A 19,197-nucleotide genomic window follows, 5' to 3' on the forward strand; every position below is an offset into this window, starting at 1 on the left:
ACTGTCCCACTTCTTCTTAGAGTGAATGGCAAAAATGCAAACCCAATTTATTCTTGTTAAGCATCTCTTACTCACATATTATCACATTCACACACATATAGAATATTGCAAGCAGACACTGCAATGAAGCACCCCAGATATTAGGGCCCTCAATGAAAGCAAGCAGTGGTTGTATCTAATGGGGCACAATGAACATTAAAACAGTACAGCTGCCTGCTAAACATCTGAACTGTGGATAAACTGTAGGGGTATGATGTCAGGTCATGTTAAAAGCAACGTAATATAAATCTTCGAGTCTGCTTCCAATGTTGGGGACAATAAGAGCGAGGCAGGCACTTCAAACGCCACAGTGGTGTGATGGTCCACAGGAGCGCAGCCCTCTGGGTGCGTATGTGACATCCGATACTATTCTGTAATCATCCCTGGATGGGAGTTTGTTGGGTTTGGGTGAGCGCACATACACACAGACACTGACAAAAGCCTACGCCCATGTGCAGAAATTAAGTTACACATGCACACTCAGGCAGACACTAACACATGAACACACAACGCAGGCATACATATTTGGATGTGGAAGTGGGGAGATTAAAGTGGGCCTCAACGAATGTTGGCAGGATGTTTAGGAAAGCTGTCTCTGTCTGGTGCTGCATTCACATCTGCTGGGAGAGTCGGTGACAAATGACCTTTAAGGTTAAATAGATGAAATTCCATCTATTATCATCTAACATCATATAACTTACTTCAAAGCCCATAGTGGCATGGCTTTAGTCATCCACTGACATAACGTCACTGGTTACTGCTCTGACTTTTCACATTCTTTTTTTCACTTTTTTTTAAATAACAACTGGGACGAATTCAGTGACACTGACAGAGTGAGGTTTGCTTTCAGGAATTACGCTGCTTTCCAACTAAGAAGTTTTGTATATATACAATAAGATCACACTGACTGTCAGATAACAATGTTGTTGATAACAATGCAATGGCTGCAGGGAGGGCACTATTAGTCATTGTTGGTTGGTTCACCACTTTGGTCCAAACTCGAATGTATGGATTGCCATGAAATTTGGTAGAGGCATTCATAATCCTACTGACTTCCAGTGATCCCCTGATGTTTCCTCTAGTGTCACTAACAGGTGATAAGTTTTCACTTATCTAGATTAGTATCCTAATCTCTAACCATGTTAGCACGCTCATGTTAACCTCTAGCTCAAAGCGTGACTGTTAAAGTGTTTGCCGTGTCAACTTTTCAGCTTCTACCCTCTGTCCTTTCGAGTTCTCTTTCTTTACTTTCTCGTGTTAGAGAGGGCAGTAATGATCCATACCTCCCCCACAACTCTCCGAGCACTCCGTAAACCCTTCATATTCCCAGTCGTGCAGCTCCTCTCTTTCGGGTGTCTCCCCCTCCTCCTTCTCTTCTTCCCCCTCTTTTTTACTTTCTTTTCCTTGGCCCAAAACACCAGAGCAGGGAGTACGGTAGCAGGGCTGACTCGTTGCAGGTTTGACCCCCTCACACTCGTCGTCGGGCAGGTCAGCAACAGTCTGAGAGAAAGAAAGCAGCACCTGGCACTTGACAGTCCGTTGCTGGGTTCCGGCGCCGCAAGTCCTGCTGCAGGGCTGCCAGGGACCAGGGATGAAGCTGAAGATGAGACACAGGTTGTTTGAGAAAGTAAACAGAGCATGATTCATCACCGACATATTAAAATAAACAGCTTGCTGTTCATTCAGGAAGTATTCACATACACGTCACATACCTATGCCAACAGATTCAGAAATGTAGTTATAATTAGACTTGATAAAGACTCCAAATCAACAGTGCTTCAATGTAGCTTGATAGGAAGTCAGAGGTTTTAAGCCTTCCCCCTGTGTATACATTTTAGCCTTTTGCTGCCAAGTTCCTAAACTCTCTAAGGACTTAGTATTTATCCTGCTGTGGTTAATTGAACAGCTGTGAAGACTTAGGATCAGCCATTCGTGGATAAACGGCTTTAATGTGCATCCTTCCTCATCTCAAAGAATGGATCAGAGAAGGAAATACTTGTAGATCATTGGTGTTCACCCCTTCAATAGCTTTCACAGAGCACAAGAGAACAATAAAACTAGAAAGTGTGAGACAGAAACATGTTTGAATCCTAGTTGATCTGCAGATTTAATGGACACTCTTAATGACCAAAATTAAAAGCTCAGTTCTTTGAAAGATGAAGGATGGGAAATCGACATCCCACTGTGTTTGTCCAGTGTTTTCATGAGTGCCATTAGATCCTGGCATTATTATGAATGGTGGAACAGTCACTTACTGATACACATTTTAGTTTTGCTTGTTTGTATTTATCTCATACAAACTGGAGAACAATGAGTGTATGTATTGTTTCACACAGACTAATCTCAGTCTGTGTATCTGACATTGATGACCTGACAATCTTTACCAGAGCCCAAAAGTTCCAGTGAGTGACTGCACTTGCTGGGTTTATAAAAGTACCACATCAGTTTTCTACATCATGCCTCCAATATACATGTATCTCATAAAGGTCCCACTAACATGGCAACCTGCGCCAATGTTCAGCATTCTTCCTTGGTTGAGCAGTCTGATCGCAACACAAGAGGACCCTGCTGTTTTATAAGATGCCCCAATGAAGAGCTCATAATTACAGCAAAGTCGGCTCTTTATGAGCGCTCAAGGACTCACTGTGTTTTGGACAAACAAATGAATCACCGGCAGTTAAACCTTGGAACAGGAACAACAAAGTCAACAAGCGAACCCACAGAAATGTTTATCTTCATGCGTAGTTAAAGTACATCTGTCAGTTCAAAAACAATCTTGATTTCATTCATGGAAGGAAACAATACATTTTTGTAATATTCGCCAAAGCCCCATTCTAATCATTTCAATTTAATTTCCATCAATGGAAATTTTTTTTAGTTACTCATGGCAGTGGTAAGGTAAAAAAAAAACCTTTTGGCCAGGTTGTGGAGCATATATGGGTTTAATTTTTCAAGCAGTTGCACAGTGGTGGTTCAGGGCAGGCATAAGGCCTGGCAATGGAGGTGCAATAAGTCTAACACAGGAATTTCCTTCTCCTTCCTCTCACATCCGTAACCTGGCCCCCATATGGTGGGCAGATATTGTTGTTGGCTTGTGAATGACTGCATATTATACACATATATTTATGTGCTTTTGGAGGAAAGACATGCTTTTTTTTTTTTTTGCATTAGAGCAAAATCATATGTTTTGGCGTTTCTCTCTCGTTCTCTCCCCATCTCGTGCTCCAAAGATAAGTCAAAGCAACAGATGTTTTGAACTGGCTAACATGGTTGCTAATACAAGTCATGCAAGACACTGGGTAGAGTCCAAACATTGTCCATCTTCAGAGGACAGCCTTTATTAGTCCATTGATATGTGGGACAAGAACATCTGGAACATCTGAGGGCTTGCTGAGGTAATGTGGTAGCAAGTGACTGAACAGTCCAGTGGTTTCCAAAAAGATGTTTTTTCTCTTTCACATCCAAATCCTCTTTTACCTTAAATAACCTAAAACAGCAAAATCATTACTCAGACCTGACCGTGCACACGTTCATTGAAGTCTCACATCTATCTTGCACAGGGGTGAACTGTTCTGCCATCGTGTCTGACAATCATTTGGTTTGCACAGGTGTGAAAAGAGACATGTGCTCAAACCGGTGTATGTTTTGAAAAATGTCATAAAAAATGGGGGCTCCAGCTGCACATTTTGACACCAAGTTGATGAAAATGGCAGCTGACATGAACACAACCATGATACAGTGGCGGTTTTCTTGGCAGCACCGGCTCCCCATCTACTTCAATTTCACCTCCAGGTAAATCTTAAGGTCTGGACTGTTGTTAAAACTGTGTATCTGGGGCCTGACTTTTGCTTCCTTATCCCTGCAAAGTGACAGTAATTCTTTAAAAGGGGAAATTTATTTAGCAGCAGAATATTCACCTCTGACAGTAAAGTGAGGTTCCAAACAAGCTATGTGATCTGGGTAACAAGCGTGTTAGGATTCAGAAAAACAGTGTTGATTTGTAGAAAGAGGCAATAGAAATGCAATTCTGTAGACCAAAATATTGAGTTAGAGATTGAAGAATATGTTTTAAATGTCAGTACAGCTGAACTCCTTCAACAAAGACACAAAACTAATGTGATCTCATCTGCATCCTTTACCTTTGTGCACATGTGTGTGTATGGTACTTACGTTGGTTCCTCAGTCACTGTGATCTCCTCCTCCAGCTCTATGGCCTGCTTATGCCACACAGGTTTTGCCTCAACTGGGAGTGCATCTAAAGCAAATGACCCAGAAAAGACAAAAGTTTAACGACACAAGAGACATGCTATTTTATTTTACAAATAAGTACAAGTTGAGAGGTTAAAACATGACCAAAAAAAAAAAAATCCTGCTAACCTATGGACTTGTAGCAGGGAACAGTCACCAGGCACTCCTCCTTGATGTGGGGTTTGGTGGTGGGGTTGCAGCCTCCGGCGTGGAGTCCCCTGTGATCGATGCATAACACCACCCTGTAGCGCAGACCCTGACCGCAGGTCACCGTGCACTGATAATGACAGCAGATATAATCTATTGATAACCAATCAAATGATAATAATTGTCAGACACAGACATGTTAACATGTTGAGCCCTGTGACCCCGTCATTGCTCATGTTTAACAGGAAAACGTGAGCTTTGGACTCAAGGAAAGTAAAGAAAGAGACCTTCCAAAGCTCTCTACTCAGGAGTGAACTTTGTCTATCCTCAGCCAACACAAGCATTTAAGGGCAAAGAAAGAATGTGCTAGGTAAACACCATCCCAGGTTTTTAGGGGACTACAAATCTGACTCCCTGGACCTTTACTTGTGCCTGTATGAGTGGTGAGGTTGAAAAATCCTCACGAGGAAGTCATATGGGGCGTTTGTGGTCAATGTGACTGCAACTCTGTCAAATAAGTAAGATAATCAGGATGGTCAGGTTGATCCAAATGCACCATCCCAATAGCCTGGGTGTGAAAAGTAAGTTAAAGAACTCTGTGTGCTGTTGACTTCAGGGCTTGTTTGTTTTGGATGGTGTGTTCAAGGGCCGAGGGTGGTGAAGGATACTCAAAGTGGGGTCAGCAGGTCTTCTCTTAATCACTCAGCAAGATTGTGTTTTAACAGGAGTTCCTATCATGTTGAGGATGCTGCTTGACATCTGAGGAGGTGACAGGATCACAGACCAGACTGTTGAGTATGTTTTTGTTTCTTCAGTGAGAAAATGATTCCTGTTTTTCTTTTATGCTCTAAGCTAAAGGGTTAATTAAGTCCCACTGCAGCGACCTGCAGACTACCAAGACAAATGAACCATTTGCTAATATCATTATTATTAGGTATTTTTAGCTCTACTTTCTCAACATTTCTGATTTTGTGATGCTTTACAGCACCTCACAAAAGCCAATGATATGAAAAATATTCTAAAACAGTGTTACAAAGAGCACCCACGGGTGACCACTCCTGTGCCAGCCAGGTGGGACAGTCGAAGGTGTTGCAGGGCTGCAGGATAGCTGTCTTTGGGGAGTAGAGACACTTCCACTCCTCAGTGGCCGTGATGGTTCCCTGCATGTCTTCCTCCACACAGGACACTGAGCGACTCTGGATGCCACCGCCGCAGGAGGTGGAGCAGGCGGTCCAGGGACTGCTCTCCCATCTGACATTGTAAAAGGTTACATGTCATGAAGAGATTAATGTGTCTTGGTAGATGTAAACATTTGTTTTGTGTGTCACTATTTCATCTCACAGTAGTTGAGTACATACCGGGGCAGGGGATGGTAGAGGTCATACGGCATAATTTGCTTGTAGCCGTCGCTAAAAGGATGAACCAATCAAGGAAATTAGACTTCATGATTATACAGTATAGACATCTGTATCTGAAATCAAGTATTCTGTCCAGTTCAATCCTACTAGAGGTCTGGTATCTAACCTGGCCAGGCAGGGATCCATGTTGCACTCCTGCAGTTTGGGTTTAGGTTTGACATTCTCTGGGTAATAATGGCAATACTGATCCACAACCACGCGGCCGCTCCGCAGGTCAAAGCATTCTGCTGAGGTTAGCTGGTAACCTACAGACAAAGACATGTCAGATGTCCCAAAATAAAGACTGACACTCAGGGTCACTCTGTCTATTTATTGGAGCAATAGTTAAAAACTCAGCTATGTGAAAAGGAGGAACACCACTTTCAGCCAGATGGATGAAAATATTGTTGGCTACCATCAAGTACCATTTTTATAATTCCAGCAGTACAAGTTCTTGCCTACCTCCACCACATGTGACAGAGCAAGGGAAGAAGTCTGTCTCTCTCCAGCGGTGGATGATTGGCTGGTAGTAGATGTACTGGATCACACTGTCTGCTCCACTGGTAAACTGTACCTACAGAAAGAGTGCTCAGGGAATCACCATCAAAAAATTCTCACCTATTTTATATGCAGTATTGTGACATTTTGTAAAATTCAATAAATATTTCAGTAAACATTTTTCTTCTACTTTCACATTTCAACCGTATTGAAGAGATGCCCAAAGACAGATTATACCTACAAGACTGATAAAACAAACTCCACTGCTACTCATTCACATTCATGTGTTTACAGTGGAACGGCTGTCTGGGAACTTTTTAATATCATTTTCCATTTGTCCAAACTTTTTTTTTTTTTTCCCAGGGCTGCTATATGAGTTGGCTGTCTGCCTCGTAACAGATTAGAAAATTATGCATTTATAGCCTCTCAGATTTCTGTCTCCTCAACTCCTATTTATTGTCTGATCCTGACTCATGTTTACGAGGGGGGAAGTTTTCACAGGCGTTTCCTGGTCTGTGGCCTGTATAATTTTTAATGTCCACTCTCTGGCCCTAGTCTGAGAATGTGTGTGTGTGAATACATATGTGTGTGTGCAACAAAGCTGGAAAAGATGTTGTAGCCAATATGTCATGACATTGTTAAAAAAAAAAAAAATCCTATGCTCCAATTTATGTTGTGTTACATTATAACACATACCGCAATTAAAATGTGACATTTGATAATAATAATTTCATCAAGTATAGTTGACAGTAAGACATTAATTCTTTTTTTCAAGCCAAAACCAACCAATGGATTTAGAGTTATAATGTTACTACTTGTTTCCTCATTGCTTGACACACTGCTTCCAAAATACGTTGACCCTCAAAGAGAGAAAGTAGCCAAAAAAAAGTAATTTGCATTTAATACCGAAGAGGCGCACACATTCTCTGATTTCTTTAAATCTAAACATCCAAAATCAAATCTGCTTTGAACTCTGCATGACTAGCACAAGTTCACCAGGAGTTCATGGAAACAAGAACTTATCAGAGTACAGTTTGGCTGGGGTGCACTATTTTCAGAGCTTTGCATTGCAAAAACTACAGTTTTGAGCTAAGCTGCGGAAAAGAAAACAGAAATGTCCCTGTGATGTCAGCTTTTCAGCACAGTGAAGCTGATTGGGATCATTTGCAAGCAAAGCCGTTCGAAAGCAGACTGAAGGCCACTGGCTTTAGTTACCAGATAAGAAAGTTAAAGAATTTGCTGAAGTAACCACTTCACTCACCCCAAAAAATCCAAAATGATTTGAAATCTGTAAAAAATTGGGGTTTATTTTGGCCACTTGGGGGCAGCAGAAACAAGTTGTGACAGCACATCTGATAAACTCGTCAGCAATCAATTGCTCATTTACACATCTAGCCGTAATGTGCAACATTAGCATTCGTTCGGAGTCATGCTTCAGGCCACTCTTACTTTGACAGTGAAGTCAGCTCCAAGTGGGCCAGTCATTCTCAGGATCTCCTTATCAGAAAGTTTCTGGTAGTCCAAGGTGGTGTTCTCCAAGTGGTACTGCCCTGATGTGTCTAACTCCAGTTCACCTTTCACCCCTTGCAGAGTCTTACTCTCCACATCTAAAGAGGAAACAGAGCAGACAGCTGGAGCACAATGGACACACCAGGGTCAGAAAGAGGAAACAGGTACACTGACTTCCACAAAATCCACCGTACATAGTGAAACTTTAGTTTCTCTTTGATGTATCATAGTCATTTCTTGCCTACATTTTTCATCATTGTTGTGTACTTTAACCAAAATGAAACTGAAAATAAGTGTAAAGAAGTGATTAAAATGTCAAGACACCCAAAGGATGACTGTTATTTATCTCAGGTCTTCAGTCAGATCCAGTTACAAAGTAAGACCGCACACTGGCTGTTACATTTGGAGGCATAGAGCCTCACTTTGGCACTACCAGGAGACTCATGGAGGGCTGCGAGCGGGCCAGCACTGTGCTGAGCTTTTCCATTGTTTGACCTCACGTCAACCTTGGCCTTACAAGATCTTGTGTGATTCCATGTAGACATTTAAACAAAAACAACGGGGAAACACAGGAACAAGCAGTAACCAGCAGCAGTCATCATCTGCCGACACATGGTTACAATTTAAGCGCCTTCGGCCAAAAGAGAATGGGGGGAAATATTTAATGAAAAATCTGTCCATTCAGAAGAAGAAGCGCTTTTGGCCAGTCTCGAGAAACAATCTGTAAAATGACCATGGAGCTAAGGATAGGTACAGAGATGGAACATCTCTATACATTTGATTCAGTGGGGAGTTTGGTGCCAGCACTTTGACATCAGTGATATTTGCTGGAAGTCTTCCGTCTTCTCAGAGCCAGGGGAAAGGGAAGAAATAAATACCTCTTCTTGTTATTCTGCCCCGAGACACTTTTAAAAACCAGCCTTCACGAGAGAGCCCAAAATATAATATATTTGGCCATTATCAAGAATAAAAGATTAATTATGGGTTGTTATTTGGCTGAGATATTTATTAAAAAGGTTTATTAGAAAGGTTGAGCAAGCAAAACATGTTTAATGAAAAACTAATAATCTTTTTGTATCTCACATTATGAAAACATAACATGATCTGCAGTAAAACTTGCAGAGCACATGCAGAATACTTGGGTTTAAAGTGCAGTATTTGGCAATAAAAGAAAACGCTGCCAAATATAAATCTCATGTTCAACTGTTCTGGATGGAAGGGCACCCTGGACCTACCAGGACTTACACAAGTGATCCGGGCCTTTCAGAACAAGACGTACATGACGACTCTTATAGGGGATGATGACAACTGTGTCCTCAGCTTGAGTGAGACAAACAGACAGAGAGAGAGACAGACAGACAGCATGAAGAAGAATCTAAGCAGTATTTAATGACATGCAGAAAAAACTGATACATATAATACTGTTATTCAACTTCAACAAAAAAACTACGTGACCAAAACAAGTTAAAAATGTAGCTTTAAAGCGTCACTGTATTTAGTGTTGCACTTCCATAGAGTTGGGGGGGCTCCAACTTAACAGACTTCAGAAAGAAGGGTCAAGATCAAAGCAAAGGAGGCCGAGATATCTGAGACTTCTAGTCAGTCTCGTATGGGTCAAGCTCCAAAATCACTGAATCCCACACTTCCCATAATGCTACTTCCTAGCATCTTTAATTATAACTTTCCTACCCAGTAAGTGCTCTTGTCTTTTTAACTCAAGCCCACAGTTTGTAACTGAGACTTTCCTTTTAAATGTTAGAAGCTGAGCCCAAGCCAAGACAACCCAGATGACTTCGTCAGGGCTTATTCTGTCAAAAGCTTCTCCAGAGGCACAGAGACAACATGTAACTGCTTCAGTAGAGTTCCCCATGGCTAGCAAACTGAACTTTATGTGTAAAAACAGTGAAGCTCCCCTTAAATTTAGCTTAAAAGTAAAGAAGCAATTGTGTCTAAATTAGAATAAGCGAAACTGCCCAAGTAAAGACTCCTTACTTTTTCCTGAAGCATGCTGGGATTTGAAGTGCCCTCGCACAAGTCGGCAGGATGAGCCATCTCCATTGCAGACGCCACAGTTGTCCTCCTTTGCCGTGCTCCCCAACTCATGATCACAACCTACAATCTGAAACACAAAGGAAAAACTGAACTGAAAAAAAAACAGTATCTGAGAATTGCAACCTCTTTTCTAATTTTCAAAAGCTTTAGCTTTCAGAAAAGATTGTAAATAAAAAAAATACCAGGGTGTTGTGCAAATGTGAAAACAACAGACAAAATACAAGTAAAAATGAAAACAAGTCCCAGTAAAAGTACACATGCTGATTCTGTTAGACCCTTCATTTAAATTTGAAAAGAATATTTTTCTTCATACCATGTAAATGTTATAATCAAATGATCCAAGCAATCCTCTGGTTTCTTTCATGTTCATACAAATCTGTTGTTTGTTTTATTAAGATAGCATGAAACATCCCCTTTGAGCTGATCATGGTTTTTACAAAAAAAAAAACTTCCCCACTGTTTTCTATTAAACATTATCTGCAACCATCCATAGTTGATTGATGGAGTTTTTCGCAATCTCTGTCGGTAAGAAAAACCAAAAACCACAGTGTATTTCTAAGCATGTTAAGAGAGTACATTAAAATCCTTGTGTGTGTCTGCACACACAATGCCTTGGGACATTAATTCCATTCAACCGGGAAAAAATGCATTCTAAACTATTTCCTGGGCTGTCAGTCAAAAGCCCAGTCTCAATTATTATTCTCATTGGGTATTCATTTGTAAAGCAGATGGCATGATGTTAGCATAGGTCAACCTACTGAGTATGAGCTTTCTCAGATTTATCTGCTTGCATCCAAATGCACTGTAATGCCACAGCTTGTGAACCAGTAAACATACTGTTGCATTAACAAGAATATATATATGAATGAAATGTATAACTAAAACTGTGTTTCAAAAAGAGTTTCCCTTTGGCTACCATTCTATTATTGATAAAATCTGAGTTCTGTCGCAAATTCTAAAAAGATAAAGCTGCTAAAGCCAGATGTTTCATTACCTGAAAGCTTTTATTCTATCATGTAGTATAAATACTTCACTGCATATTTGTCCTCAAGTTCTCCAATCAAAGTCTGTGGCTGCTCACAACACACTGGTATGTGAGTGTACTCTGGAAGATCCTTTTTTCAGATTTCCTGAACAACAATTGATCTAAATCACGTTTTGGTTTCTGAAAAGTCTCTCTTGTGCAAACGTCCAAACACTGAAACAGAAAGCTAAGAATAGTTCACCTCTCTACTCTGTGTTCACTATATTGTGAGTGTACAATGGGAACATTTTGGTTTCTTGTTATTTCCACAGTAGAAAAATGAAAAGAAATGAAAACCACAGAGGTCTCTCAGTCAGTCTCCTACCTGGCAGACTCCACTGATACACATGTCCAAAGATTCAGTGTAACAGCGAGTCCCATCCAGCACCTTGGGTGCCAGCTCCACCACAAGGCCAGAGCCTTTGGCTTTGCACTTGAGAGCGCAGGGGTTGTCCGGGTCGTTGTACACAGGCAGCCACTCATGGTACTGACCCTGGTATCGTACGTCTGCATGAGCTGAACACTGCTGAGCGCGGAAATCACCAGCTTCCGGGGGGCAGTCCTGAGGGAAACACAGACAAGAATATTTTAAATCCTTTTTTTTTTCTTCTTTGTGGTTGAAATTGTGATTGCTGCATGTATTTACCGGATTAAATGAAAACAAAAAGAGTTTGATGTTTCCCCCACCCCACAACTTCTCACTTTCTCTCAAACAACAGGATCCTAGATCACAAAATTACACCCCTTAACCATAAACCCTGGTAATATTTTCACAGTTCCACCACACTGAATTCTCAATCACAATTTGCCGTATCAGTTTATCTCAAGAGAAAACCACTTGAAAGCTCCACGGACATCCATTACATAAAAATGAGTTTGCAAAACTTACCACATTACTGCATGTGCGATATTTGATATTCTGCCCTTCACAGGTCCTGCAGATGAAAAAATGAACATGTGGGTGAACAATAAAATGAACCACAATACACGTCAGTGACCTGGCAGATGATCAACCACTGACCTTAATTATCTTTATGAATTGCTGAGTAGTGTGTGGAATCCTGCAGTGATGATGTGGGAACCCACAAATATTGGTCTGTGATTTGTTTAGATTTAACAGTCAAATTCACACAGTGTGACTATGCATACATTTCATGATAAAACTGGTTATTGTGCTTTGCTTTGATTAGGGACAACAGTGTTTTGAACTAAAGGCCAACTAAAGGCTAACCTGCACACAATGCTAACACAGTGATGTTTAGCAGGTATGATGTTGAGAAACAAAAGAAAAAAAAACAAATCAGGATAAAAAAAAGAAAATCTGAGCTTTCAAAAACTCAAGATAACTGGAGGAAAAAAAGGAAGAAATGGAAAACAGGAGTCCTTAGTTGAAAACAATAAAACACACTCTCATTTGTCTTAGTGACCAGTCTTTAAACAAATCCTTGCTTTATAAACCAGCAGTACCGCACATACAGTAGTAAAGCAGACACGGTAGAGCCCTCCAGTCTGTGTCTGCAGAACAGATTGGAGCAGTTTGGATCACGACTCGGTGCACGACAGTCTGCAGTGTCTTTGTCCAAATTATGGAGCTAACCACTTACTGAAAATTAGGATTCCTTTGTGCTTTGATGCCGAGCAATGATAAACCATTGATGGTGACTATGATAGGCCAATTATCTAAGAACCCAGTGGAAACTAATCAAAGGATATACTCTTGAGTTTGGAAACTTAAGAGGAATTCCACTGTCATCGGCCCTTAGCTAATCTGGAATCATGATTGGAGGCAACGTTGCAGAGTTTGGACTCAGGGATGAACGAGGGCTTAAGGATTTTTACAATATTATTCCAGAAAGAAGAGGGAGTGAATGTGGAGCGTGTGGCATGGCAAGAACATTAGACCCTGTGACAAATTCAGACAGTCCCCTCTGCCAAGGCAAACAGTAGGTCATGGGGCTTGAACCCAAACAAGAAACTTTCAAAGACCAAGAGTTGAAAGACAGGTAGCAAAGACCTGGATCAGTGTGGAAAATCACACTGGGACAAGCAGTATATAATCTAGACATTAAAAAAAAGGAGGCAAAGAGAATAAAATGAATTTCCCTTTTCATTTCCTCTTGACTTTGGAAGCTACAAAGTGGAGGCTAAGCAGAAGCAGGGCCGGGACTTGGGATTCATCATGGCGTCATCATTGGTGAAGGAAAAACGACTTGGTTGAAATATCAGAATTCCTGGAGCCCATAACACATAACTCACAGACTATGACCCTGCTCTTTTCTGCCAAATATACACAAAAGACACAACTACACAGAGTTTGCTGATCAGCTAACAACACACAAGACTGCACATAGAGTAAAACTACCATCTAGCATGCCAATAACCTCATCTTCAGGCAAGAAAAGAACTAAAATCTATTGTAACCATGAAAAATTCATAGTAATAACTTCTTATAATGCTGTATATGCAGTAAAATTTGTCTGGCTCATAATGTCCATATATATGTCATCAACTCTTCTCGCTAGATTGAAAGTAATAGCAAGCATGGCTCCATAACCTTTGCCATAATATTGATACGCTTGCGGCAAGTAGGCACATGAAAATGTGGCCGATTTTGTAATGCCTGAAATATGCTTGTGCTGTGAGCTCTGCTATTGATCAGTTTAGGAAAAATGAGCGCCATCTAAGAAGATGAAGATGAAGAAAAAGGAACTACTTCTTTCCTTCGTCCACTAGTTTGTCAGACACTTTAGTCCAGTGATCTCCTGCCCTTTTGTGCCACCATCAGGGATGGTTGGTTCCCTGCTTTGATCCACAATGACATATCTCAACACCTATTGGACAGATTACCATGAATATTTTTGTATAGACATTCATTTACCCAGAGGATGAATATTTGGTGATCGGCTGATTTTTCCTTTAATGTCTCAACAATCGTGGCATGAAAACTGGCACAGACACTCATGTCCTTCTTAAGACGAATTTCAGTTACTCTGATGATGAGCATGTTAGCTGTACAGCCGCAAGCGTGTGAACAGAGCTGCTAGTGGTAAGGCTTTGGAAATAAAATTTTCAGAACTGCACGCGCCACACAGAGGGTGGTCCCATATACTGTAACGTCAGAGACATGGTCTTGGTGCCAGGCCCGAGGTAATTAGACAATTCATTCCCTTGGAGTAAACTCACTTTTAACTACCAAAGCCTTTAAACATACACCCTAAACACAGCTGTGGCATGCCTTTGGTGAAATTCCAAAAGACCACAGACATTTAAAGCCACTGCCTTTAATTTCTGCAAATCAGTGACCCAGTGAATAGTAAAAACACCCTTATCAGGAATGAGGTTTTTCTAATGCTTAGATACTTAACTGCTTCCCTGCCCCCCAATTTACTTTGCAATTATTTAAACTAACTCTGAATAAAGTTGAGAAAGGCCTCTTTTTATAAAAAGACAAAAAAGACTAATATCTTAAGTGTTTGCCAAACATGAACCTCATAAATAATAGAGCAGTGCTTTCTCTTGCCATGACACCCAATCCATATGTCCACACTTGCTTTTCAAACCAGCTATGCTGTTGTTAATAATGGAGCTTGTGATCCAGTGAAGTGTGTTGTGCGGGTGGGACTAATGAGGGCCAGGCAATCTGTGTTTAGTCTGTACTTTGCATGTGCCCGTTTGGGAGGTTGTCTAGCATTTATGCAGTAGCTGTGGGTCCTACATGCGTGTGTGTGTGTTTAAAGGTCAGAGAGTTGGAGTGGTATTGGTTTGGAGGGTGTTGCAGGCCCGTTTCCAGGCGCTCTTTCCAAAGAGTCACATACACACAAGGGGCCTTGTGCTGTGCTTTTTAATGACGCTGTTTGATCTGCCACCCGGGGCCAGGCTACTGCTCTCTCATTCCCACGCAATAGCGGAGTGAGGTGGGATGAGGTGGGATGGAGGGTTCTACCACTTGCTTGACTTTTGCTGCCAAAGGATACAGAAGTTTGTAAACATGCCCGTCTGGACTTACATGAGCATGTACGTCTACACATACATACACTCCCAACATCCCACATGGAGCTCAAACCACCAAACACCTCTAAACACGTCGATTGCTTTTACAGCCAGTAGCAACGTGAGGTTTGCCTGACCAAATAATTCTGGGCAAGCAACAAGAAATGGCAGCTGCTGATATCATGAAATGAACTCCTCAAAAAGCCACTGACCTCTGTGTTTACAATGCAGCAGAGGGGGTGTGGAGCTGTCACTTCGAGTTTGACATCCTTACACTTCTCAGCCTGGATCTCTAGTGTCAGTGCAGATGAATTCATGGTTTTGGAGAGCTGGAAGCACCGTATAGTAGGCCACATTTCAGTTATGACCTCCAGTATGATCTGTGCTGTTGTGTCAGTGTGTCTTTGGACAGTTGTACTGTTTTATGATCTCACTGGCTGCTCCTGTCACTGCTGGTGCTCCCTCTTAAGCCCCCACCAGTGAAACAGAGGGTGACTTTGGCAGCAAAGCTGACTGGCTACCTTTTACTGAGTGAGCGATACTTTCTGGGAACTGTAAAAATACAGGAATGCAGTGAAGTCACCCTGCAGCTATTTCCCAGTCTATAAATGTGACAACATTTCTATGGAAAACATACTCTCCTTCAGGCTCATGTTTTTTTCTCTTGTTCCTCAAATCCATTTGTAATTGGCCACTTTGCCCAGAACACTTGGGCCAGAGATTTAGTCTTGAAGCTCACTGGGTTAGCTTTAAGTCTAACCAACTGGGTGACTTTGGCACAAGGATGAAAGGACAGAGAGGTCCAGAGTGCAAGTTCAAGTTTGTCCCGTGGCTTAAGCCAAGATGATGAGCAGTGGGAATCCAACCAATATGGGCTCATTGTTTGCAGAGCACTCTATCACAGAAAAGAGTTATTAAACGTGACATATACTTTGGCAAGGGACATTGATTGTTATGCTCTGATTTGTGAAGAAACATGTCTGGGCCATTACTGAAAATCAGATCCCTATTGTCAGTGATGAATTCAAGATTTGGGCTCATACGGCCGTCTAGACAGTTTTCAGAGGTGGATGGGCAAGTGATCTCAATTGACCCCTCAGGGCTATTTAACGGTCACAAAACAGTCACATGTATTTTGAACGCTCGCATTAGAGCCCATGGGAACGGAGCAATTGATGAGATTTACTCACACGATTAGGGACGCTGTCTGGATTTATTTGGCAGCAGAAAAAGACACCCCCCCCTTCATCCTTCCCTCCCTTGAATCTTAAAGCCATGATATGGTCCTTTAATGGAAACCAGTCCAACCCCAGTCGGGATTTTGCTCTTTAAAAGAGGAGATTACCCTGGATAGTGTTTGAGCACACGCTTAGAAATTGCCCATGGGTTGTTTCCATTTATGTGAGGGTCAATGAGACTCTAACTTGAAATTATATACATTCAATTTATTGTATATCCTCCCCTCCTGTGATGTAAGGATCTCTTAATGGTAGAGACTTATTACAGGGCAGCACTCAGAGTCCCCCAGTCAAAAATATGACTGTTATTTATGTCTCTGGTTCTCATATTTGACATATTGTTTCTTTGTATTTATATAAGCTGTAGAAGACAGTTAGAAATTTATTGTGTTGGCATGTTACCAAGTAATTAAGATTCATCACTGTAATTTATTATCAAGATTCACCTACTTTTCCTGAGCCGTATTATATTATAGCAGGTTATGTCTAAGTCATGAAAATGTGTGTATTGCATATGCAAGCGTTCTGCTCCTGCTGCTTCTGCTAATTAACATTGCACTCTGCAAAAACATGAGGACAAATATTTGCCCACCGCATTACTGCGTGGATGTAACAGGCTTTTAGGTGACACCTGGCTAAGCGGAAAGCCTTACTTGGAGCTGAGGCATCTTCGGAGGGAGTATGAGGCTCCTCCTCCACAGGTACGGGAACACTCACTCCACGAGCCCCAGGCATCCCACAGCGTGTCTCTGTCCTCTTCTGACCGGGCCGTCCGTGAACTCTACACACCAGAGGAAGAGACATGATTTTAGGAGGAAAGGAAGTACACTGTTTATATGGTCTGTCATGTATAGTATGAGCATTTCCAGTTCCCCTTTTTACTGTTGTTACCTCATGTGCCATCTTTGAGCTAGACTGTCTTACGCAAGGACCCAATCAGACATGTGACATGTTAAAAGTGAGTTATTTAACTTCCTCTACTTAACTTTCTGTGTGGGAATTGTCCTTAGCTGTATGAGTTATGGCCTTCTCCTACATATCAAATATAAATCCAGCCTTTAAATTGTTTAATGAGAGCACAAAAAAAGACATACTGCCAGTATAGAGCCTGAACTAAATTCCAACAGCTGCTGCAAACGGAACAGGAGTGCATGTGACAGGATAAAACAGACGGTAAGGGGAAGTAATCAAAAGCTCTCGACTTTTGGCCCTTGTGCATATTTCACTTGTCTGAGTCATCCCTGAGATTATGAAATGTTGGTCCTCTCTTAAGCTTCAGGCCTCACTTGTGTTCCTCTCTGTTAATTGCATCATGCTGTATTTGGCAGCGGAGGCACGGATATTACCGCGGGGTCCAAAATCAATATTATGAGAAGATGAATTTTTCAAGTACAAGGACAATGTGTATCTCAGATGTAGCCAAAAGAATGAAGATCCTCTCCAAGTCTGTATCTTAGTCTTTTCTCAAGGTCTTTTATATTTACAAGTTTCAACTGGACTGACTCACCTGGCTCTAAAGATGATGTTTATTTGTAAGGCTGGCACTGTCATGGGATGTGGTTGCATGTGAGGTATGTTTATTTCTCTTGGTTATAAGCCTCTGGCATCAAGCCTGTCTCGATGCCCTCTGCAGAGCTAACTGAATGAAGTTAGAGAGCTATGCTGTCTAAATACCAGGTGAAGTGAAAAGGAGAGTAGATAGTTTTTTTGCTTTCTATAATAAGAGAGAGAGCTTCTACTCGAAAGCTGCCAGTGAGAAAGAGGTGAAGGAAAAACTGGTTCTGTACCTGTTGAATTCATGAAAACCTGGAAAATGAGAAAGAAAAAAAAGACCTGGAACTTGGACCCAACACTGGGACAAATCATCCACCTCCTATGCAGCAGGAATGTGACTCAGTGGAGTGGAGGTGCAAACACATTTAATAAAAGAATCTGCCATTCACTGGAGGTTTCAAAGCAATGAATAGGAAAATTATCATTTTCCATAATAACCTGAACACTTAGGCAGCCTTTCTGGTGTCAGTGAACCATGAAAGAATATTTCAAGTTTGCAGAAATGCAGTTTTTGTGCGCTTTAGACAACCTCCCACCGTGAGATCTATACACCATGAGGCTGGCAGTTTGTGCTTGCACATCCAGCAGAGTTTTTGACAGTGTCAAAAATCCCAAATCCTGCAGATTAAGAATGAAATGTGAGGCACAACGAGCCCACTTTCTCTGAGCACGATGAATAGGGGGAGGGACTTTGAGGACATTGTGTGTAACACCTGCTGTAAAAAGATTTATGCTCAATGAGCTGAAGGTCCAGCTCTGAGTTTGAGATACACAGCCTGGAGGTTTTAGAAAGAAAACTCCGGACATGCCAAGTTATTTTGACCTCTTTGACTCCTTTTCCCAACAGCATGGCATTGTGCTTTGTCTACAAAGATGAATGGATCTTGTAGAGGAAAGCCGATACAAGGTAATAATACTGCTCTGATTATTTTCTTTGTGTCACGGTAGCAAAAACACCCTGTACACTGCAGAGAGGGGTGGTGGGTTCACATTATTAAAAGTGTGGGGGGACTGATATAAATGGCTGTCAGTGCTGATGACGCCTGAGGAACAGCAGAGGGGAACGGCAAGACCTAAACATGCAGCCAGCGGAGCATACAGCCAAACATATCGGCAACGGCACGACTTTCTGCACAGGCCAACTATTTCAATGTTTGGATCCACGGTAAATAAACACAGGCTGCGCTCTGGGCAGCCGTTTAGCACACCATCTTAATTCTCCTTTGAAAAGCAATCAGTGAATTTTGCACTCAATTACAGCTGGGAGCTGTATGTTGCAAAGCCAAGAGAGCCCGAGGCATAACAAGGCTGGTGAAGAAAGAGCAGGGGAAGTAGATGAAGGGACGGAGGGATGGAGATGAGGAGGTTGTTTGGCTGACTGTGCTGCTATTGTTCTCAATGAAGGCGGAGGAACACAAGGCTCCGCTAGTCAGAAGGCCGTCCTGCTGGGATTTGGATCCAATAATCAAAAGGCTCAGATATCCAGTTTGGAGGCTCCCTA

General features: G+C 41.7%; 1 protein-coding gene across 3 annotated transcripts in view; it reads right to left on the minus strand.

The window, feature by feature from the left end:
• Window positions 1-19,197, minus strand: part of LOC121177297 (ADAMTS-like protein 1) — an 81,540-nt gene that overhangs the window by 9,866 nt on the left and 52,477 nt on the right. For 2 of the 3 annotated variants that reach the window (XM_041031562.1, XM_041031563.1), the window contains 13 exons: window positions 16,796-16,923; window positions 11,804-11,849; window positions 11,240-11,476; window positions 9,831-9,957; window positions 9,084-9,158; window positions 7,779-7,936; window positions 6,294-6,405; window positions 5,959-6,097; window positions 5,793-5,843; window positions 5,481-5,685; window positions 4,417-4,564; window positions 4,210-4,294; window positions 1,323-1,636 (listed from right to left, as the gene is read on the minus strand). In XM_041031562.1, coding sequence (XP_040887496.1) covers window positions 1,323-1,636; window positions 4,210-4,294; window positions 4,417-4,564; window positions 5,481-5,685; window positions 5,793-5,843; window positions 5,959-6,097; window positions 6,294-6,405; window positions 7,779-7,936; window positions 9,084-9,158; window positions 9,831-9,957; window positions 11,240-11,476; window positions 11,804-11,849; window positions 16,796-16,923 — 1,825 coding nt within the window. Of the gene's footprint in view, window positions 1-1,322; window positions 1,637-4,205; window positions 4,295-4,416; window positions 4,565-5,480; window positions 5,686-5,792; window positions 5,844-5,958; window positions 6,098-6,293; window positions 6,406-7,778; window positions 7,937-9,083; window positions 9,159-9,830; window positions 9,958-11,239; window positions 11,477-11,803; window positions 11,850-16,795; window positions 16,924-19,197 lie in introns of those variants that run through there. The other variant, XM_041031564.1, reaches the window with a different exon arrangement.

Source organism: Toxotes jaculatrix, chromosome 23 (genome assembly GCF_017976425.1).
Source record: "Toxotes jaculatrix isolate fToxJac2 chromosome 23, fToxJac2.pri, whole genome shotgun sequence".
NCBI lineage: Eukaryota > Metazoa > Chordata > Actinopteri > Toxotidae > Toxotes > Toxotes jaculatrix.